We start from the raw sequence: 21348 nt of genomic DNA, 5'->3' as shown, positions 1-21348 counted from the left end.
AAATACTGCAGATGCTGGAAAATTGAAATAAAAACAGAAAATGCTGGAGAAACTCAGCAGGTCAGGCAGCATCTGTGAAGAGAGAAACCGAGTTAACGTTTCAGGTCGATGACCTTTTGTCACTCTGACGAAAGGTCATCGACCTGAAACGTTAACTCTGTTTCTCTCTTCACAGATGCTGCCTGACCTGCTGAGTTTCTCCAGCATTTTCTGTTTTTATAACATGGGGCAGCTAGCTAAAGATTTTGTATTTTATTTTCTTTCTTTATAAAAAGTTTTGTGTTTCTTGGTGACTTAAAATGAAGACTTAACTGCTCACTGTAATCCAGGCAAATCCGTCACTGTGGTAACCGCTTCAGGTACAATTGGAGACAAGTAAAATGTAGGAAGTTGAGAGGAAAAAAAGCGGTCAGATTTGTGAAAAAAGTTACTGGAAAGGAATTATTAAAGCAGCCAGTATAAATCGGTTGAAGAGGCAACCTTCTATACAACCTTCCTTTTGACAAACGAAAAAGCCATTTTAGCTTTTTTTAAATGCCGAACTATAAAACTAATAGAATTGTTGTGAATCAATCAATGACCAAGCTAATGGTGAATTTTGGTTTCTCTTTGATCAGAATTTTCCTCAGGATAACCAGAAAGTGCGACTATCAGTGAGTGGTTTTCTGTGTGCTTTTGAGATTCCTGTTCCAGGATCACCAACCTCCGCCACTTCTCCTGTACAAACAGGTAATAGTCCACTGAGACGTGCATAGGTATAATTGTAATGTGGATAAATTGTAGCTATTAAAATTTAACATCTGCAAACATTGGAGTAAAGACTCAAAAGTAAGTTCTCAAATTATTTTGCAACTTTCAGTTGTATGTAAACCAGATTTCATATGGCTAACGTTGCATGGTATACCGATAGTAGTATCAACATAATCATAAAGCTGAAATAGAAAAAGAAAATGTCGAAATCACTCAGCAGGTCAAGCAGCATCTGTGGAGGAAGGAAGGCAGGAATAATGTTTCAGGTCCATGACCCTTTGAGAGAACCGGTTCTGACGCATATTTCAATATTTCTTGATCTTTGAGCATTATGGCTGGCGCAAAGAAAAGCGGAAGTTATCTGGCTCAATTGCCAAGTTGTGTTATTGATGTAAATCCACGGAAAATCGCAGTTTGCACTGTGTTGCAGGAGGCTTTGTCATGGTCTATTTGTTACGTGATAAAAATAAAGGGAAAATGCTATAATTTGGCTTTGATTCAGACAACTTGTTATGCTGTCAGTTTGCAAAATGTATCATAGTACAATAGGCTAGAAATTACTGTTGGTATTATTAACCGGTTTATTGGCACGTAATTTGCAGTCAGCGGTAAAGGAAAGGTGTTCACTGCTCGCGATCTGTGGCGAGAACTTTGCCTTTTTCGACGTGTAATTGATTGCAGCGCTCTGTAATGGCCTGGAATTTGTGGTGGGTAATAACAGCGAACGAACAGCCAATTTTTATCATAATGGAGAAATTTGACACTCCACAAATATAAAAATTTAGTTTTTCAGTGCCATTACGTTTGTTTAGCCGTCAATACGCTGTTAAAACCCCAGTTACACTGATTCCAACAAGGCTTAACATTTAGTGGGGTATTTAACAGCGATATTAGTGTGGAAAAGCTCACATTTTCGCCAGTTTCACTTATTTCACTGATTACACTGATTGCCGGCTATAGCAGGGGTAGGGGGAGGAGCGCAGTTGCGGTCTACAGCTCAGCCTGTGTTGACTGACCGCAACTTCAGGACTTTCGCATTTAGATACACTAAATCCTGAAGTTGCAGTCAGTTTCAGAGGGGTAATGACACCGAACGCTGACAGTTCATCGTCATTCCTCGCCGCAAATTCTGGGCCAGTGTGTTCATGTGAAGTTTTTCTCTCTGCTATTCTGATGGAGCCCGTAACCTGTTAATTAAATTGGCTAACATCTCTGTGAAAATAGCAATGAGGAATGTCATACAAATACATTATGCATTCGCCTACTATTAGCAGTAACCGTAATGTCTAGCCAGTTAATCCCATGGGCAGTGAAAAGATTTTGGAACTGTTTGAAGGAATTTCTCTTACAGATAATAGATTGTGATTGTGTTACATATATTTTATAGAGCGAGGAATAAGTTGGAATTCAAATTATTTTAATATAAATATTTTTACATAAACTATTGAAGCATATTTTTCTCTTCTATTTGTCAGATTCCTCCCCGGTGCCGTTATGTAATGGAAGGCATAACCAGTCTTCAAATGCAAATCCAATGAAGCCAAACCTCATTCCCAATGGAATTCCTAGTACTGTGGTACCAGCTGGGTTTGAGAAGAGTCCCTCTAATGGGCTGCCTAATGGACATTTGCCAGCGGTTACTGACAGCCCATTCATAGGATACATTATTGCAGTTCACAGAAAAATGGTAAAGTGATGCTTTGAAGTAAAACTGCTGTTAAAAACTGAAATTGAGCTTTGTGTAATAACCTCAAAACTTATTCTGCCTTTTATCTATGGCAAAAAAAATTGCAATTCATGTACTTCCACATACCATTTCTAAACTAGGACTAATATTTTTAATATTTGTACTTAACCTGAAAACCATCTCCATTGGGTGTTCTTTTTTTATACCAGTCAAGTCCGAGGACTTAAGTCACATCATTAAAGTGACATGGCCAATCAGTGGCACCCTCAAGTTATCTCGTAGTTAGTACCGAAAGTTCGAGCTGCTGAAATGAATTTTTGGTGACTACACCCCAAGAGTTAGTCAGTTACTAAAATTTAGAAAATGAGGATATTTATGTTGGTGCTTATTGTACTGATTTTATTTTTGTCCCTTTTAAACTCCTTTATGTTTGAAATCACTGACAGGCTAAGAAAATAGCAATGTTCTTTTAGATCTTTGCTGTAACGTAGTCAACTACTGTGGGCACAGGAATTGCTTGGCTTGATTCAATTTTTCATCCATCTAAGGAATTAATAGTATTCATTTTGCATTCCTCCCCACTTTCAAAAGATAACGTGAGCAGACAGCACAAATCCATGTCCCAACACCTGATGGGACATTGTGCCACTTATGCTAAAGATGTATGTTACAGTTCTTTTTTAAATGAATTCTCATTGATGCAAGAATGCTTTATCAAAGAATTCCACTTACTATCTGTACCTTTGGAACCCAGTTGATCACTGTTGTGTAAGTATTACAGCTCATATCTTCAAATATTTTTCTTTTATACAGATGCGGACAGAATTGTATTTTCTGTCCTCACAGAAAAATCGCCCCAGCTTGTTTGGCATGCCACTTATTGTGCCCTGCACCATACATACCCGCAAGAAAGACCTCTATGATGCTGTATGGATACAGGTTTCACGGCTTGCCAGCCCTCTGCCACCTCAGGAAGCAAGCAACCATGCTCAAGACTGGTCAGTGCAGATAGTGACATTTTTTCCACAATGTGTTCTTGTAAGAACAGTATAACTGTAGGTTCTAAGGAATTAACATTGTGTGCTGCAGTATGCATCAGTCACACTTTCCATTGTGTAAAACAGTTTTCTGATTATCAGAAGAAGGCTGGATTATGTTGTAGTGTGTAGTACTGAATGATTGTGGAGGGGATGGTCGCTGACGCTGCCCAATAGCTGACCCCCCATGGTAGTTTTGTGGGGACCAATCCTCCACTATGCCTAGCAACACCTTATGACTTGCATGGTGAGACGAAGTAACAGTTTTGATGCTTATATTATGCCATAGTGTGCAGTTCTGTACAGATGCCTTTTGATGTAGAATTTTACCACGCGAGCATGGAGTACAAAATTGTAATTGCTACAAAAACATTGCATTATTATTTAATGCAATACATGCTAGCATTATATAAATGGTAATGGCAGGTGATCAGTGCAAAAATGTCTTGTGCAAAAAACAGTTTCATGTGCTAAATTAAACGATTTTTGGTTCAGCCATTTCTAGTTTTATGGTGTTTGGGAGGAAAAGGATATAGTGAGATTACACTGTAACTGAAAGATAATGGTGTAAAGTTATCATTCAATAATGAAAGAATGACCCTGATGCATACAAGTTTGGGGCTGCGGTTTCTTGACTGCCACTGACCATGCTGTCCCTGCAGTAGAAATTATTGGCGGATCAGTTTTGAGCAGACTGCAAATCTCTGTCCCTGCCTTCCTGGTGAAACAGCCTGTGATAGCAGGTTTCCTTGAACATTTTCAGGAAGGTGTACTTGGGTTAATAGACACAGTTTTGTGAGTAAGGGTCATCCACCTCTGGTGCAATCAAAACTACCTTGTATATCTTCTGTCGTCCTCCTCCAAACAACACAGAGAGGAATCTCCTTCTGAATTCCCAAATTTAGAAGTTTGACTAGAAGTAGCAATAATTAATCGTGCTGGCAAAAATCCAGGTTGAAAATCTCAAATTAAACCAAATGATAAAAAACAAACTCAAAGCTCAAGTTTAAGGCCACCTTTGTATGAATGGTTCTTCCACCATTCCATGTTCCCAGTGGAGCGCCACAATAACCGGACCCTTGGTCGAGAAAATCAGGGCTACAATGTTGTAGCCTTTTAACCCATACTTGCCCATATATTCAAGGCTGAGATAGATAGATTTTTGGACTCATGGGGAATCAAGGGATATGGAGATCGGGCAGGAAAGTGGAGTTGAGGTCGATGATCAGACATGATCTTATTGAATGGCGGAGCAGGCTTGAGGGGCCGTATGGCCTACTCCTGCTCGTATTTCTTATGTTCTTATATAAGCACTGCCTTTTTAAACAATTAATTCCTTAGTCCAGAACTTGCCTCACTCGAATCCTCTTTGTACAGGTGATCTGAGCACATCACACTTTCCCACAAGAAAATCAGAATTGGACCCGTGCTAATTTCAGTATCATTTGCATTGATTTTCATATTCAAATGAGGTCTTGCCAATTTTGGGCAAGAGCACTGTAGGCTAGCCTAAAAGGCTGTTGGGAAGATGATGCACATGGCACAATGGAGTTACCAGGGTATCAGCCTTGGCTCAGCGGTAGCTCTCTTGCTTCTGAACATTTATTCCTCAACCAACTTTACAAAAATACACAGATTATCTGGTCATTCATCTCATTGCTGATTGTGGAACCTCAATGTGTGCAACCGCCATGTTTGCCTACATTACAACAGTGACTGCACCTAAAAAGTATTTAATTGGCTGTGAAGCACTTTGGGACTAAGGTGCTATATAAATGCAAGTTCGGTCTTTCTTACCAAACATGCTTATAGTTTATATTTTGGGCAAACTATTTTCTCAGTTGTTTCCTTCATAATCAGCTCCATTTAAGTTTGGTCCAAGATATTTAGATAGATATCTTGAGGTTTTTTTTAAACTAAGCATTGCTGACATACCTTTGGAAATTCTTGTTTGTTGTTGAGTTTCAAAATTACAATCTAATATTAAAAGTAATGTTTCACAGTGTGTTGTACCATATATTGCTTTCAGGTTAATATATTGTGTGTTTGTACTCTAGTGATGACAGTATGGGCTATCAGTACCCATTCACTCTTCGAGTTGTTCAGAAAGATGGAAATACCTGTTCGTGGTGTTCGTGGTACAGGTAAGAAGAAAAACTAGCCAGTTTTCTTTTACTAGTGACTGTATTTTAAATTGTAATGAGGAATTTGCAAGGCAGTCAAGAGTTTCATGATTACTCAATTTATACATAAAAATGATTATGCTATTAAGGGTGCATTACTGTGTGTCCAGTCAATTAGCTTTGCACTTCCACAAACAGGAAGATGTGGTTTTAAATCCCAGCCCTGGCTGACATCTACTTGGCTGATAATTTGTCAATCCTAAGTAGTCATTGTCTCATCATCAATCAGACAAGATCCCTTGTTAACTGTGGGAGAAATTGGATGTATTCCAATGTCAATTGTACTTCAATGCTCTTACCAACTCATCACAGAGCAACATTGGTGAAGGCCATGGAATTGCTTATGACCATCGGCCTGCCAACTCTGTCCAGGTTCCACGGTCTCTCGGGTGAGAAAAAAATGTAAAATTTTGAAAAAATACATGTTATTTTGGGGATATCAAGTATTTTACTGATAAAAGTAAAATGCAGAAAATGTTTAATGATTAAGTTGAAATTTGTGCTTATAATTTGTTGATGCAGTTACACTTGTAGCACACTTCATTCTGAACAGCACTTGTGCTTAATTGTTCTGGTGTAGATTTTGCAGAGGATGCAAGATCGACTGTTCTGATGAACGAGCTTCTGTTGGGAATGCTTACATAGCCATTGACTGGGATCCAACTGCTCTACATCTTCGCTATCAAACATCACAAGAGCGGGTAAATGTTTTATTCAATCTATGGGATAATTTTACCAGTTGATGAAAGATGTTTCTTGTTGCTTTTTTTTAATGTTATTGCCTTTCTAGGAGTCTACAATAATATTGGGTGCAGTTGTTATTTAAACATGGAAATTATGCTGACAAAATATTCAAATGGATAACTTTGAAGTGTACTGTGCAGCACAACATTGTTGCATAGAGACCATGACTAATCACCATGCATTTTAAATGTCTTGCATGGTAAGATCTGTGAGGAGCATGAAAGTGTTGAGCAGAGTCGACGAGCTCAAGCAGAACCCATTAATTTGGACAGCTGTCTCCGGGCGTTCACTAGTGAGGAGGAATTGGGGGAGGATGAGCTCTATTATTGTTCCAAATGCAAGACCCATCGCCTGGCAACAAAGAAGCTTGATCTCTGGAGGCTTCCACCAATTCTGGTACTGTACTGAAAAGTCACCTGATTTTCATTGATAAATTAACCATTGGAAGCCTGAAATATAATTTTCTCCTCAATATATAAAGTGGAGAAGTAATTTTATTCAAGGTCTAGGTTTTCTGTAATTTGACTTCATAATACTCAGCATTAGAAAAGTATTAAATATAATTTTTCTGAATGTTGCATGCAAGAAAGTGAGGATGTTTTGAAAGCGAGAAAGGACATTCATTACTCAAAAGATTATCACTAGGAAGGTTTCACAGTACATGCAAAGACTAAATTGATAAAACGAGAAATTTTAAAGACTACCCTGTACTTGGGCAGGTCTCATCAAGCATTTACAAGTCAAAAATCATGTCTTTTTTCGAAACTAACCTGGTATTATTCGCATTTTGCTTATTTTTAGATAATTCACTTGAAAAGATTCCAATTTGTTAATGGTCGTTGGATTAAATCACAGAAGATTGTTAAATTTCCCCGTGAAGGTTTTGACCCCAGCGCCTTTTTGGTACCACGGGATTCAATACAGACTGAACAGCAGACTGCACAAGTAGAACTGAAGAAACCAGATTTGAGAAACTCCACGGGAAGTGAAATTGATGGCTCTATTGGACTACAAGCTGGTGTAAACTTGAGTATTTTGAATTTAAAAGGTACTTAATATAATTTGTTGCAGTGTTTTCACTGTACAGTTTGTTTTTATGTCGTACTCCTGTTTGCTTGTCATTTAAAATTCTGTTTGGCTTACATTTGCACGTTTCTGTTGTAATGTAAAGATTTTGCTGCAGATGATTATTTAATGACTAGATTTAAGCAAAGATTGAGTTACTGCAGCTTTTAATTGTCATGGCAGTATAAATTACATTTTAAAAAACTTGATCTAACCCATAATATTACAGCAAGTAGAATGTAGTTCCGTAACAAGAGCTTTTGACAAACTAAGCAGACTTTCTGATGGGGTGAAATGCTTATTTTCAGTTTTTGTCTTTAACTTCAGCATCTCCAACTTCAGGAAGAAAAAATCATAACAACTCATCAAGCAAAAGCAACAGCCCCACCAACAGCCCCAAACAGGGAAAAAGCAGAGGTCGACTTCGCTTACCGCAACTTGGCAAGAACAAACTGTCAAACAGTAAAGAGAACCTGGACAGCAGCAAGGAGAATAATTGTGATATGGATCAAATATTGGAGATGAAGAATGTCAGAAATGCCCATTTGGACCAAGTAGTAAATGTCACTGATAAGGCAAACTGCTCTGGAGGGGACAATGAGGGAATCATGCAGAACGTTGTAACCGCACAGGACACCGAGCTGATTTTAGTCAATGGAGTGTGCCACAATAAACAACAGAATGGATTTAGAAATTGCAGTAGTAATGGAGAGTGTGAAAGCCACACGAATGAAGATATAACTGCCGATGACCAAAGAGAGCCACTCCATTTGAAGCCTCTATATAACTTATATGCAATTTCTGTAAGTACAGCGTTTTTTAAATCTATTGCATAGAGTAAGCTAAGTAGTTTTCTAAAACATATCGATGTTAAAATGCATTGTGCATGAATACTAAGTTTATAAATAGTTAATTGTTTTGTTTCATTTTATTTTACTTAATTTTATTTTTCAGCCCAGCACAGCCCACCCCGGTTAGCTCCCTATGCCCACCCCATTCTCTTGTTCAGTAAGCTGAAGCAGCCCAACTTGTGGACCGTTAAATGGATATCACTAATGTTGCTTCTTGGTTAACCTGTCATGTTGAATGCAGGAAGAAACCTTGATCATTTTCCCAGACAACTCAGCCAAGGCTAATGAAACTCGCTGTCTGAAGGAAGCTCGAATACAAATGTTATGAGGTTGAAATTTAAACTCAATTAACCTGATCGAGAGGCATGCTCTTCACTTCCTAGCTACCTCATTTACGAGTATTCAAATTTCCCTGTTTTAGTACACTATAGGTGGGCATAGCATCTGAATAAATATAATTGATTACTGTAACCATTCACCCTTCTTTATTGTCAATTCTTTCAGTAATCCAATGAGATGACCTCCATAGGAAACAGACATCTGTTTACTGACTACTTCCACATTCGTTCTCTGATTCACTGTTGACACTCATTGATGTTGACTGCCAATCCACAGTATAATTTTCCCGGGCTTCCTATTGAAAGTCCACATTGATCGGCACGTCAGTTAAATTCCACATATGAATCTGCTGACTGACTCGTTAATGGTGTTTGACAGCTTCACTCACCAATTTGTACAGCTCAGACAATCCTCTGCTACGCTTAGTGCACTTTCATCAATACCAATTAGGAATTGTAACTCCCAGAAGCACTTTATAATGGTCCCTGGTTTGACCAGATCCCATGCTTATTCCCTTCAATAGCATCAATGTCTATTATAAGACTGGACTGGACATAAGATCCTGGAATATTAACCGTTACATGGTAGCTTGTTGTTGACTGTATATGGAGTTGTTTTTCTCTCTCTCCCCCCCCCCCCCCCCCCCCCTCTCGCTCCTCAAGTTGGACTACCCAACTTGAACCAGGGTAGCTGAGAAACTTTTCAAAAAATGGCTAAGACATGCACAATTTAAATATGTCCCTCAAGCTCTAGAGGAGCTACTGATTAAAAAATATACAAATAAAACCACAAGATGTTTGTATTTGAATTGAATGGTTTCACGCCTACCTTAAACACCTGGCCAAACATTTCTGTATTCTCAGACTATAAACAAGCTGGGCTATTTTCTGTGAATGAAAAAAAATTTTAAACCCCTAATGTACCATGTTAAAGAAAGATGCCAATACCAAGATAGATTATCGACAAAAATAGTTATTTTAGTCACAGTAGCTATTAAACTCAGGGGAAGGAATCATAGCCAGGCTCAATCTTAATTTGTTTTCCTATTTTCCAAAGGAACCTACATTTATGTGTTTGCTGCCAATTGGACAGCTTGCTCCCAAAACTCCTCCATTGCTCCTTTTGGCTGGCCACAGAGAGGTGCACAGTACTGTCCAAGCAGAATATTTTTTTCACATCCCCCTCAAGAAAATATTGCTTAGCAAGGAATTGAACAAGCATCCTCCCATTCCATGGGGATGAGTGCCTAAGCTGTAATAGTTACTGCATTACCCCAGCAATGTTTTTAAAATATTCAAAAGCCAGTTTAACTAAATTTGCTATCACTGAGCGACGGCTGACACTTTAGTCAGTTCCAGACATGTGTTATGTACCTAGGACAGGAATAGGCCCTTAGACCCACACATGCTCACCCCATATTTTGATGGACTCAGCTCATGTACCTACCCTTGCTCCTTGCCCCACACATCCTGGGAGAGGAGAAGCCAAAAACTAAGACCCTAAGCCAATTCACGAATCCGCTATCACAAAAATATCTCGGACCCCTCAAAAGTAATTGGGTAAGCCCCAGGAGACACCAAATCCGTTAGTTATTTCCTGGACTATTTTGTCTTATTGCCTTTGACGTAATCACTTGGTTTTTTAAAAATGTGTCCAATCCTGCCTTGAAGAACTGCAAGGACTCTGTCTCATTACCACCTCCTGTTCCATAGATTGAACCCCTCTGAGAAAAGTAAAACTTCCAAACATCCAACCTCACTTCTTGATTTCTCAATTTAAATAGGTGGCCCATATGTCTCTCCAGCCTGTTCACGTCAAACAATCTATCTACTTGCATGTTATCAATGTCCTTAATAATTTTAAAAACCTGAACCGGATCCCGTCTAAGTGTCATTCCTCTCCAGCAAATCCAAACCAAAAATATGAAGTCTATAGTCATTGCCCAATGCACTTAGGCTGTGGATCATTCTGTTGCCTTGTTCTGTACCTTCTCGTGTCATCTTTATGGTGGGGGGACTAAAATGGTACATAATACTCCAACTGAGGTCTCATCAAAAATTTACAAAACCCTTTTATTATTGCCCTGGTTTTATACTGAATGGTTCAGGCAATACAGCCCAGGACCCTGCTTGCTTTGGCAGCAGCTTCCTGACACTGTACTTGAACCTTTGGGGAGTGGTCAGTGATGACGCCCAATTCTCTCTCTTCCTCTCACTATTAATTATACCCACTCGTGCTGTACTCTATCTGTATCCTTTGTACTTATGTGCATAACTGCACATTTATATCAAAAGATGTTTGCCAATCTTGAGTACACTTCCACAATCTACCCAAATCCAATTGCACTCTATTCCCCTCAGTTTAATGCCATTCACAGATTAAATAATTGCACTATCTATGCCCTACTCCAGATTCTTAATGAACATTATAAACAGAGCACAAGCTCTGAACTCTGGGACACCACACTAGTGACCAGACCCCTTTGGGAAGTAATCCCAATTAAAACTCCTTTGCTTACGGTTCTGTAGCTAATTTCACACCATAGGAATTCATTTTTAGCACACAGCCCCTCAAGAGACACTTTATCAAAGGCTTTTTGGAAATTTAACTAGGTGTCTATCTGATTTCCCTGATCCACCATTCTAGTGACTTCAAAAAATTAGATCAGATTTGTCACAGATGACCTCTCCGTGTTGGGTAACCCCTATCAAATCTAAATGTTTTGGATGATACTTTAATAACCAGTCTAATTTTCATCTTTATTTGTAACCCCTCTTTAATTCTGGTAAACAAAGTTAATTTGCCAAGGGGTATTTTCCCCTCATTTTCTTGCACAAAGTTCTGAAGGCCCAAATGCAAATGTGACAGATAAAAAAATAATCTGTTTGAACCTTTTACTCTGCTGCTTTTCATTGTTGTCTCTTTCTGAATTGTATGTCAATATTGCTGCTGATATTTAATCGCATATCATTTTCTGAGAAGATAGAAATTTCTGACGCATATAATAAATTAAAAACAAAGTCTTACTTATTTCAAAAGAGTACTATTTTGCTTTTTTTTAATTTTTCAGTGCCATTCAGGAATCTTGGGAGGAGGCCACTATGTCACATATGCCAAAAACCCCAATGAAAAGTGGTACTGTTACAATGATAGTAGCTGTAAGGTACGTTTACGGAGCAGTACTGTGTTGTCTGCATATCCTTTTAACTATAGAAGTGCTGAAAATTGGGTAAATACAGTGCACTTATTCAGGTATCTCAGTATATATGCTGTGGCCTGAGTCCAAAAAATACACACTTGGCAAACTCAACAACTTTCATTTCTATGGCATTCCTCATGGAGAACATCATCTCAAGAGTTGTACAGAGAAAAAGGAATGAAAAACAGAGGTAGGCAAGGAGTAAATGTACTGTAAAAGACAAAGGGAACGGTTTTAAGGAAGTGCATGTAAGTATGGGGAGAGGTGACAAGATAGATGGATAGGGGAACAATGGCTGAAAGAATGGCCACAGATAGGAGAGAGAGGAGTAATCTAGTGTTGGAGAAGTAATTCTGTCAGAGGAGCGAAGGATTATATGGGGCTGTACAATTCACAGAATCACAGAAACCCCACAGTGCAGATAGAGGCCATTTCAGCCCATCGAGCCTGCACCGACACATATCCCACCCGATCCCCGTAACCCCACGTATTTAATCCCCCTAACACTAAGGGTCAATTTATCATAGCCAATCAACCTAACTCGCACATCTTTGGACTATGGGAGGAAACCGGAGCACCCGGAGGAAACCCACGCAAACACGGGGAGACTGTGCAAACTCCACACAGACAGTCGCCCGAGGCCGGATTCGAACCCGGGTCCCTGGCGCTGTGAGGCAACAGTGCTAACCACTATGCCACCGTGCTGCCCATTGGAGGAGGTCATAGAGGTAGAGATCTCATGATCTTTTGGGTTATAGGAAAGCAGCAGAGTTTAGCAAGTGTGGGGTTGATGAGGGTGCAGGACACAGGCAACGAAGGATATTGGAAAATTAGAGCCTTAAACTGCTAAATGCATGATTTACTGGTTTCTGTAGCAGTGGGAGATGTAGGGGCAGAAGTGGGCAGTTTTTCAAAATGTAACTGGATATGGGAAAGGAAGCTCACTCTGGTTCAAGCAGGAGGGCAAGCCTTTGTAATACCAGATTAAACTCAGGGTGGCAACTTTGGAGGTGGATGGACTTCAGAGGAATCACACTGAGGTGTTGGGAGCCAAAGAGGATAGCTCCAGTTTTATCAACATAAGAAATAGGAGCAGGAGCAGGCCATATGGCCCCTCGATTCAATAAGATCATGGCTGATCATCGACCTCAACTCTGCTTTCCCGCCCGATCTCCATATCCCTTGATTCCCCTAGAGTCCAAAAATGTATCTATCTCAGCCTTGAATATACTCAAAGACTCAGCATGCACAGCCCTCTGGGGCAGAGAATTCTAAAGATTCACAACCCTCTGAGTGAAGAAATTCCTCCTCATCTCGGTCTTAAATGGCCTATTCCTTATCCTGAGACTATGCCCCCTAGTTCTAGACACTCCAGCCAGGGGAAACAACCTCTCAGCATTTACCCTGTCAATCCCCTTCAGAATCTTGTATGTTTCAATGAGATCACCTCTCATTCTTCTAAACTCCAGAGAGTATAGGCCCATTCTACACAATCTCTCATCATAGGACAGCCCTCTCATCCCAGGAATCAGTGTTAGACTGGAGGAAATTAGTATGATGTGATGAACAGAAAATGCACTCTCTTGTATCAAATGTGGTTAGATTAAGGTTTTATCCTGGAACTACTAAATACAGTCTGTGGTGGAGGTGATGAGATAGGACTGCACAAACTGTCCTCTAATTTCCAATTCCAGTGACCCACAAACCTTGATTAATTCAAGACTGTTATTTATTGGATAATGTTTTTATATTTTATGACCCTTTATTTCTCGTCTGAGAGAAGGTCATCCTGCCTTATTTTTCCGAACCTTTCTTAAGCTCTGATTCCTGCGACAATAAAAAATGTATGACCCCAATTATTCCTTCTCTCTTCTTACAGGAGGTGCATCCTGATGAAATTGATACTGACTCAGCCTACATCCTTTTCTATGAACAGCAAGGTGTGGACTATGCACAGTTCCTGCCAAAGACAGAAGGCAAGAAAATGGCAGACACTAGCAGTATGGATGAAGATTTTGAATCTGATTATAGAAAGTACTGTATTCTGCAGTGAATATGTGTTCTTCCATTAGCAAAATGCCATGAGATTGCAGAATGACTATGTGGCAACAACACACTCCAAGTTGAGAATTTCAGGGTTGGACAGGTTTTCTGCTCAAAATGTACTGCTTCTGCAAATTACCTTTTCTGTGATTATGAAGCACAAGAAAAACATGTAGAAGTTGAAAACAGATGGTAATACTGATTTTTCCAGTTGTTAATTGCAACGTGTATCAGCAGCCAATGCGATCTGCTACCTCCTTTTCTTAAACTGTTTGGGTTTCATGCATTGTGTTGACGAGACCAGAATGGTAGCATGCCAGAAAGAAATTTAAACCTACTAAAACTTGGGCTACAGCATATTAACTCTAACAGAGTTATAATTATCTGTGTCGACTATATTTTCCCCTAGTGAATTTGGAGTGAATAGTTCATGAAACACAGTTTACATTTGTTACCTTTTTAACTACTACTTCAGCTTGTATTTTTAATGTTATATAGTTGTAGGAAAATTAATATTTTAAAACCCTCGTGTAAATTCTCCAGGACTAATTCCTTTTGTTGTTTAATGTAAAATCCTGAAAAGTTACAAAATATGTGCCATGACCATTTAAAACTCTTGACACAACTGAGAATGAATTGAACTGAACCAATTTAAGCAAATTAAAAAGGTAATGTAAAGTTGGGTTGTGTTTCTTGAATTTTCCTCACTGTTCCGTTGATTTACATGTTCCTTAAACCAAGAAAGGAATTGTATAAGTCAGATTATGCTACACTGGTCTTGGCATTTTCTGTACTTTTAACAATTCATATTTATTATGAATATAGATTAAACCATCTTTGGGTCATTAGACTGAAACTAAAGAAACCTGATTTTAAAGGTTTTGATAGTATTGCATTTAAATTTCACCTGCATTTTCAGCACTGCTATATACCATATGATTTGTTTAAGTCTGTATTACATTATAAATACCTTGGGCACAGTGGATTTCTGTGTTTTACTTTACTGTCAGTTTGGATTTTTAATTTGATGTCATTTCTTGAGCTACAAAGCGTCCATACATCTAGATGCATTTTAAAGCAGAATTTTTTTTTGGCATAAAAAACAATCTAGTTAGCAAAAACAGATGATTTGTTGATCTATTTTACTATATTCAAAACTGGAACAAACATTTGATTTCCAGAGTTAGGTACTATAATTGAACAGTGTTTTACCTTTACAGGTCATTGCAATTCCCGCCCAATGTGATTTTTATTGATATACTGCAACACCCTACAGCTACTTCAGATGGTCTTAAATATATATATATATGTATTCATATAAAGACTACTAATTAAGCTCTGTTAAAGGGGAACATTGGCAAACACAATGTGATGTAGAACCACCTGTTTCCTTTCATTTAGTTCCTTTGTGTAGGTGCAGTCAGTGTGTTACACAATTCTCGCATACTGATTCTAGAAGTGATGGCTAAATTCTGTGCCTCATTGCTTGGTATTCTAAATCAATCATGCCATGCTTTATCTACACACAGTAACATTAAAGCAGAGATCGTACGCTTAAATGTTAGGTGTATTTTGAATACCCTGACAAAACATACAAGTGCTCATTTATGATTCGAACAAAAGCAGCAATTTTGCGTTAAGTTGTGTTTCCTGAATTGTTCCTCTTTTTATATTATACATGAGTTTAAAACAAAAAGCCTGAGTGATTGTGTGAGAAATGAATATTTTAAACCATCGTCTCAGCCACAGTCCTGAAATAAGGGCAAGGTAGTGCAATCTACTGCTGTATTGTGTGTTCTTACAAGTCTGTTATAGATATAATGGTTGAAAAATATTCTTTTTTTATTAAATTAAATCATTAATAACTGCAGAATTTATTAAATTATCTGAGTAATTACATTACATCTTATTTTGTAAATTCTTGTACAAAAAATATTGACATTGCACTGAATTAATTGGAAGATTTTTATGTACATAAGTGCTTTGTAAATAAACAAATGGCAGTGATGTATTGTAATACGAGCTGTAAAAACTGTACTGGTAATTGTATATGGAGTGAACCTGTTCATCTGTAACTATTAAAAAGACAATAAATACAGTGGCTGGAATGACTGACTTGAATAAATGTGTAAACAGATTTTTTTGATAATGCAAGAAGCTGTGAACCTGTGACTAATGGAAAATTTGTCAAAAGCAAGTTCTGCTAAATTATAATTATGCTGAATTGCAAATACACAAATCTTGTATTTATGGTAGTCTACTTGTTTGGAATTGGAGTCCCACAATATATTGTGTAACATCTAATGCACTGGGAGCTGTAACATACATAAGTCCCATTTAAAAAAAATAAAAAAAATAATAAATAAATAAATAAAAATGCATTTACTTTTATACAAAATGGAATCCTAAATGGTAAACTGCGTGATACTATGGCGATTAAATATTTGTGTGTGACCTTCTAACAAACTAAGGTTATTTTATCCTGCATCAGTGTTGTCCAATACATTAACCACTAGACACGTCTGGCTAATTGGGAATCCAGATGCGGCTAATTGCATTTCTGATTAAAATGTTTTAAATGAGTGATTGACACCTTTGTTGGACATGTGATTTCGATATTCATATTTGCACGGCGTATGCCTGTACACTTGTGAGTTTGTTGGTAAAATGGTAAGAGGAAAAGCAGAGTGTGCAAATGTTTTTTGAACATGGAGCATTTTACTTCCTTGAGTACTGAATGGTGGTAGATGTTTTAAGAAAATATACACCTTGTGAAGTATATGTACCTGTATTGTGTGAATGTCTACGGCATTTTCTACTAAAGTTAGTGCATGTGGCTGAAATAGTGTTGCCATAGCCACACTTGTGTCTAGTCACCAATTTCTATTGGACAACACTGTCCTACATAAGCATTTCATCACACGGCCCCAGTTAGGATCCTCCATCTATTCTATGACCATTATTGTTAATTTTGCTGCGTCAAGCAGAGCCGTTGTCTCAAATTAATCACTGCTTGCCATGAATATCGCACACCGTTATTTAAATACACTCTTACCCGGGTAGTTCTATTGGTCAATCACGGAATTCCTGTTCAGAGTGAAGTTTAGAATCCCAGTTTCTAGTGTAGTTTAAACCTATTACTCTTGAATGGACAAATTTTGCTGGCTCTCAGCTGAGCCACGAAAGGAGTGAAACCTAATCAATTAAATGCATGTCATGTACATTCATAAAGAATAATTGCCCTTTTTGATGCCTTTCAGAAGGAAAAGATCCTGACCAATCTCTGAGGAAGTGACAATTCACGCAGACTGTGGGACGCCCTTAGTGTAGTGTATCTAGACTTGGAAAACCATTTTACAAAGTTGCACAAAGTTAACTCAAAGTGCAGGTATTTAGAGTAAATCCTGGGAATGGATAAGAAATTGGCTAAAGGGTAGAAAGCAACAAGTATTAGTCCTCGGCCTCTTGCATTGTTCCACTGAAGCTCAGCGTAAGCTCGAGGAACAGCACCTCATCTTTCGGTTAGGCACTTTACAGCCTTCTGGACTCAACATAGAGTTCAACAATTTCAGATCACAACCTCGGCCCCTATCCTATATATATATTTTTTTTATCCACACCTTTTGTTTGTGTCTTTTCTTCTCTCTCACATGGCAGTTGTCTTTCATTCTGCCAGCGCAATTTACATTTCACCTAGAGCCATCCTTTGTTTCTTAACCTGTCCCATTACCGTCTCTTAACCTCTCCTGCCTTCTATCCTATCACAGACCTTCCCTTTTGTTCTTTCAACCCCTTTCCCAGCCCCTACACTTGCGTAAAAATCTGTTCCATTTCCTGTTTTTTTTTTTTCCAATGCTGACAAAAGGTCATCGACCTGAAACATTAACTCTGTTTCTCTCTTCACATATGCTGCCTGACCTGCTGAGTATCCCCAGCATTTTCTGTTTTTATTTGATTTCCAGCATCTGCAGTATTTTCTTCTTGTTCTTTAAGTATTAGAGGAGTTATGTTGGGGAGGTGGGGAGCAATTACTGAGTGGGGGTCCCCAGGTTTGTCATTGGACCATTAAAACTTCTAATTTATATCAATGACATGGACTCAGAAACTTAATTCAAGATGATCAAGTTTGCATTTAATACCAAGCTAGCAGAGGTAGTGGAAGCGCAGGAGGCGGCTCAGAAATTACAGAATAGGTTGGACAAAATATTAATGTAGATAGAAAAATGGCAGATGAAATTTAATTAAATTTAATTAGACTGGGTATTATGTAATGAGAGGATTAATTAGCAATCTTGTGCGAGGCCCCTTGGGGAGGAGTGATCATAATATGATAGAATTCTTCATTAAGATGGAGAGTGAAGTAGTTGACTCAGAGACTAGGGTCCTGAATTTAAATAAAGGAAACTACAATGGTATGAGGTACGAGTTGGCTAGGATGGATTGGGGAACGTTACTTAAAGGGTTGACGGTGGATAGGCAATGGCAAACATTTAAAGATCGCACGGATGAACTACAGAATTTGTTCATCCCTATTTGGCATAAAAATAAAACAAAAAAGGTGACTCAACCGTGGCTAACAAGGGAAATTAGGGATAGCATAAGATCCAAGGAGAGGACATATAAATTGGCCAGAAAAAGCAGCAAACATGAGGATTGGGAGCAGTTTAGCATTTAGCAAAGGAGGACAAAGGGATTAATTAAGAGGGGGGGAAATAGAATATGAGTGGAAGCTTTCAGGGAACATAAAAACTGACTGTAAAAGCTTCTATAGATATGTGACGAGAAAAAGATTGGTGAAGCCAAGCATAGGTCCCTTGCAGTCAGAATCAGGGGAATTTATAATGGGAAACAAAAAAATGGCAGACCAATTAAATACATACTTTGGTTCTGTCTTCACAAAGGAGGACACAAATAACCTCCCAGAGATGTCGGGAAACATAGGGTCAAATGAGAGAGAGGAATTGAATGAAATCAGTATTTGTAGGGAAATGGTGTTAGGGAAATTGACGGGATTGAAGGCTGATAAATCCCCACAGCCTGATCATCTACATCCTAGGGTACTTAACAAAGTGGTCCTAGAAATAGTAGATGCATTGCTGGTCATCTTCCAAAATTCTATAGATTCTGGAACAGTTCCCATGGATTGGAGGGTAGCTAATGTAACCCCACTATTTAAAAAAGGTGGTAGAGAGAAAACGGGGAATTATAGACCGGTAAGCCTGACATCGGTAGTGGGGAAAATGCTAGAGTCCATTATAAAAGATGTAATAGCAGAGCACTTGGAAAACAGTGACAGGATCAGACAAAGTCAACATGGATTTACAAAAGGTAAATCATGCTTGACTAATCTACTGGAATTTTTTGAGGATGTAACTGGTAGAATAGATCAGGGAGAACCAGTGGTTGTGGTGTATTTGGACTTTCAGAAGGCTTTCAATAAGGTCCCGCATAAGAGATTAGCGTGCAAAGTTAAAGCACATGGGATTGGGGGTAAGGTACTGACTTGGATAGAGAACTGGTTGGCAGATAGGAAGCAAAGAGTTGGAATAAACGGCTCTTTTTCCAAGTGGCAGGCAGTGACTAGTGGGGTACCGCAGGCATCGGTGCTAGGACCCCAGCTATTCACTATATATTAATGATGATCTAGACGAGGGAACTAGATGTAATATCTCCAAGTTTGCAGACGACACAAAGCTGGGTGGGCGTGTGTGCTGTGAGGAGGATGCAGAGAAACTCCAGTGTGACTTGGACAGGTTGGGTGATTGGGCAGATGCAGTATAATGTGGATAAATGCGAGGTTATCCACTTTGGTGGCAAAAACAGAAAGACAGATTATTATCTGAACGGCAATAGATTGGGAAAAGGGGAAGTGCAACGAGACCTGGGTGTCCTTGTGCATCAGTCGCTGAAGGTAAGCATGCAGGTGCAGTAGGTGGTTAAGAAGGCAAATGGTATGTTGGCCTTCATAGCGAGAGGATTCGAGTACAGGAGCAAGGATGTCTTGCTGCAGTTGTACAGGGCCTTGGTGAGACCACACCTTGAGTATTGTGTGCAGTTTTGGTCATCTTATCTGAGGAAGGATGTTCTTGCCATGGAGGGAGTGCAGCGAAGATTCACCAGACTGATACCTGGGATGGCAGGAATGACGTATGAAGAGAGATTGGGTCGATTGGGCTTATATTCGCTAGAGTTTAGAAGAATGAGAGGGGATCTCATTGAAACTTATAAAATTCTAACAGGACTAGACAGACTAAATGCAGGAAGGATGTTCCCGATGGCGGGGGAGTCCAGAACCAGGGGTCACAGTCTAAAGATAAGGGGTAAGCCATTTAGGACAGAGATGAGGAGGAATTTCTTCACCCAGAGAGTGGTGAACCTGTGGAATTCTCTACCACAGAAGGCAGTTGAGGCCAATTCATTAAATATATTCAAGAAGGAGTTAGATATATTTCTTAAGGCTAAAGGGATATGGGGAGAAAGCAGGGACAGGGTACTGAATTTGGATGATCAGCCACGATCTCATTAAATGGCGGAACAGGCTCGAGGGGCCGAATGGCCTACTCCTGCTCCCATCTTCTATGTTTCTAATTCAGACTAGAGTACTGCACATTGGTGGTGGGGGAGGTGAAGTGATGCATGCTCCATGAATGGTGTTGAAATAGCTAAGGATGGATTTGAAAGAGACCTAGGCATCTTGGTAGACTCAATGCTCAACATATCCAATCAATGCAGAGTAGCAGTCAACAAAGCCAATGGAATGTTGAACTACATTGGCCACAACTTCATCCGACTTGTATTCTATTATTTTGGCAAACTATACAGTGTTCTCATTAGACCGCACCTTGAGTACTGTGTCCAGTTCTGGGAGACTTTCAAGTGTTAGAGCCATAAGATTGATGTCCAGTTTCAAAGGTGTCAGTCACGAAGAAAACTTGGAGAAACTAGGGTGTTTTAGCCTGGGAAGGAGATGTTTGAGAGCTGATCCAAAAGAGTGATTTAGGATAGTCAAGGGAATGGAAAAGGTAAATCCAGAATATTGCTTTTAAACTAAATAGTGAGGGTAAAATGGAGGACAAAGATTCAAGCTCGTAAAAGGTAAGTTTAGGACCGATAATCAGAAAATTCTTTTTTACACAAATAGTGATCAACACATGGAATAGACTTCCAGGAAGTGTATTGAGATAAAAATGGTTGGATTCTAAAATTAAGGGACTTTAGCATCTTTTGGGGTGGATGAACCAAGATGGGCTGAATGTTCTTTGCAATGTTTCTGCATATTTTGACTACTTCAACAAAAAGGATTTGAAACCAGGTTATTTTTACTTTATGTTCAAAAAATAACCCCCAAGACAAAAGGTGGTTAATATGCTAAATGGAAGGTGCTTTCCCCAGAGTCTAAACTATGAGTAATTCATTCGCTTGATTAGCAAGTCATCCTCGGTTCTGAGGG

The 21348-nt window shown here is 38.9% G+C and overlaps 1 protein-coding gene across 2 annotated transcripts in view; it reads left to right on the top strand.

Moving 5' to 3' along the window:
- The window catches only part of usp32 (ubiquitin specific peptidase 32), a 174869-nt gene extending 158846 nt beyond the window's left edge, over positions 1-16023 (top strand). For both annotated transcript variants that reach the window (XM_085964532.1, XM_085964531.1), the window contains exons 25-34: positions 618-729; positions 2226-2437; positions 3251-3435; positions 5532-5618; positions 6238-6358; positions 6606-6797; positions 7203-7449; positions 7794-8269; positions 11727-11819; positions 13735-16023. In XM_085964532.1, coding sequence (XP_085820658.1) covers positions 618-729; positions 2226-2437; positions 3251-3435; positions 5532-5618; positions 6238-6358; positions 6606-6797; positions 7203-7449; positions 7794-8269; positions 11727-11819; positions 13735-13908 — 1899 coding nt within the window. In that variant the 3' untranslated portion in view covers positions 13909-16023. The remainder of the gene's footprint in view (positions 1-617; positions 730-2225; positions 2438-3250; positions 3436-5531; positions 5619-6237; positions 6359-6605; positions 6798-7202; positions 7450-7793; positions 8270-11726; positions 11820-13734) is intronic.
- The last annotated feature ends 5325 nt before the right edge of the window (positions 16024-21348 follow it).

Source organism: Somniosus microcephalus, chromosome 22, assembly GCF_052327205.1.
Source record: "Somniosus microcephalus isolate GS21.2 chromosome 22, FLI_Smic_1.0, whole genome shotgun sequence".
Taxonomy (NCBI): Eukaryota; Metazoa; Chordata; class Chondrichthyes; order Squaliformes; family Somniosidae; genus Somniosus; species Somniosus microcephalus.
Note: the sequence above shows the minus strand (reverse complement) of the source record. Positions and strands in the feature narration are given on the sequence as shown.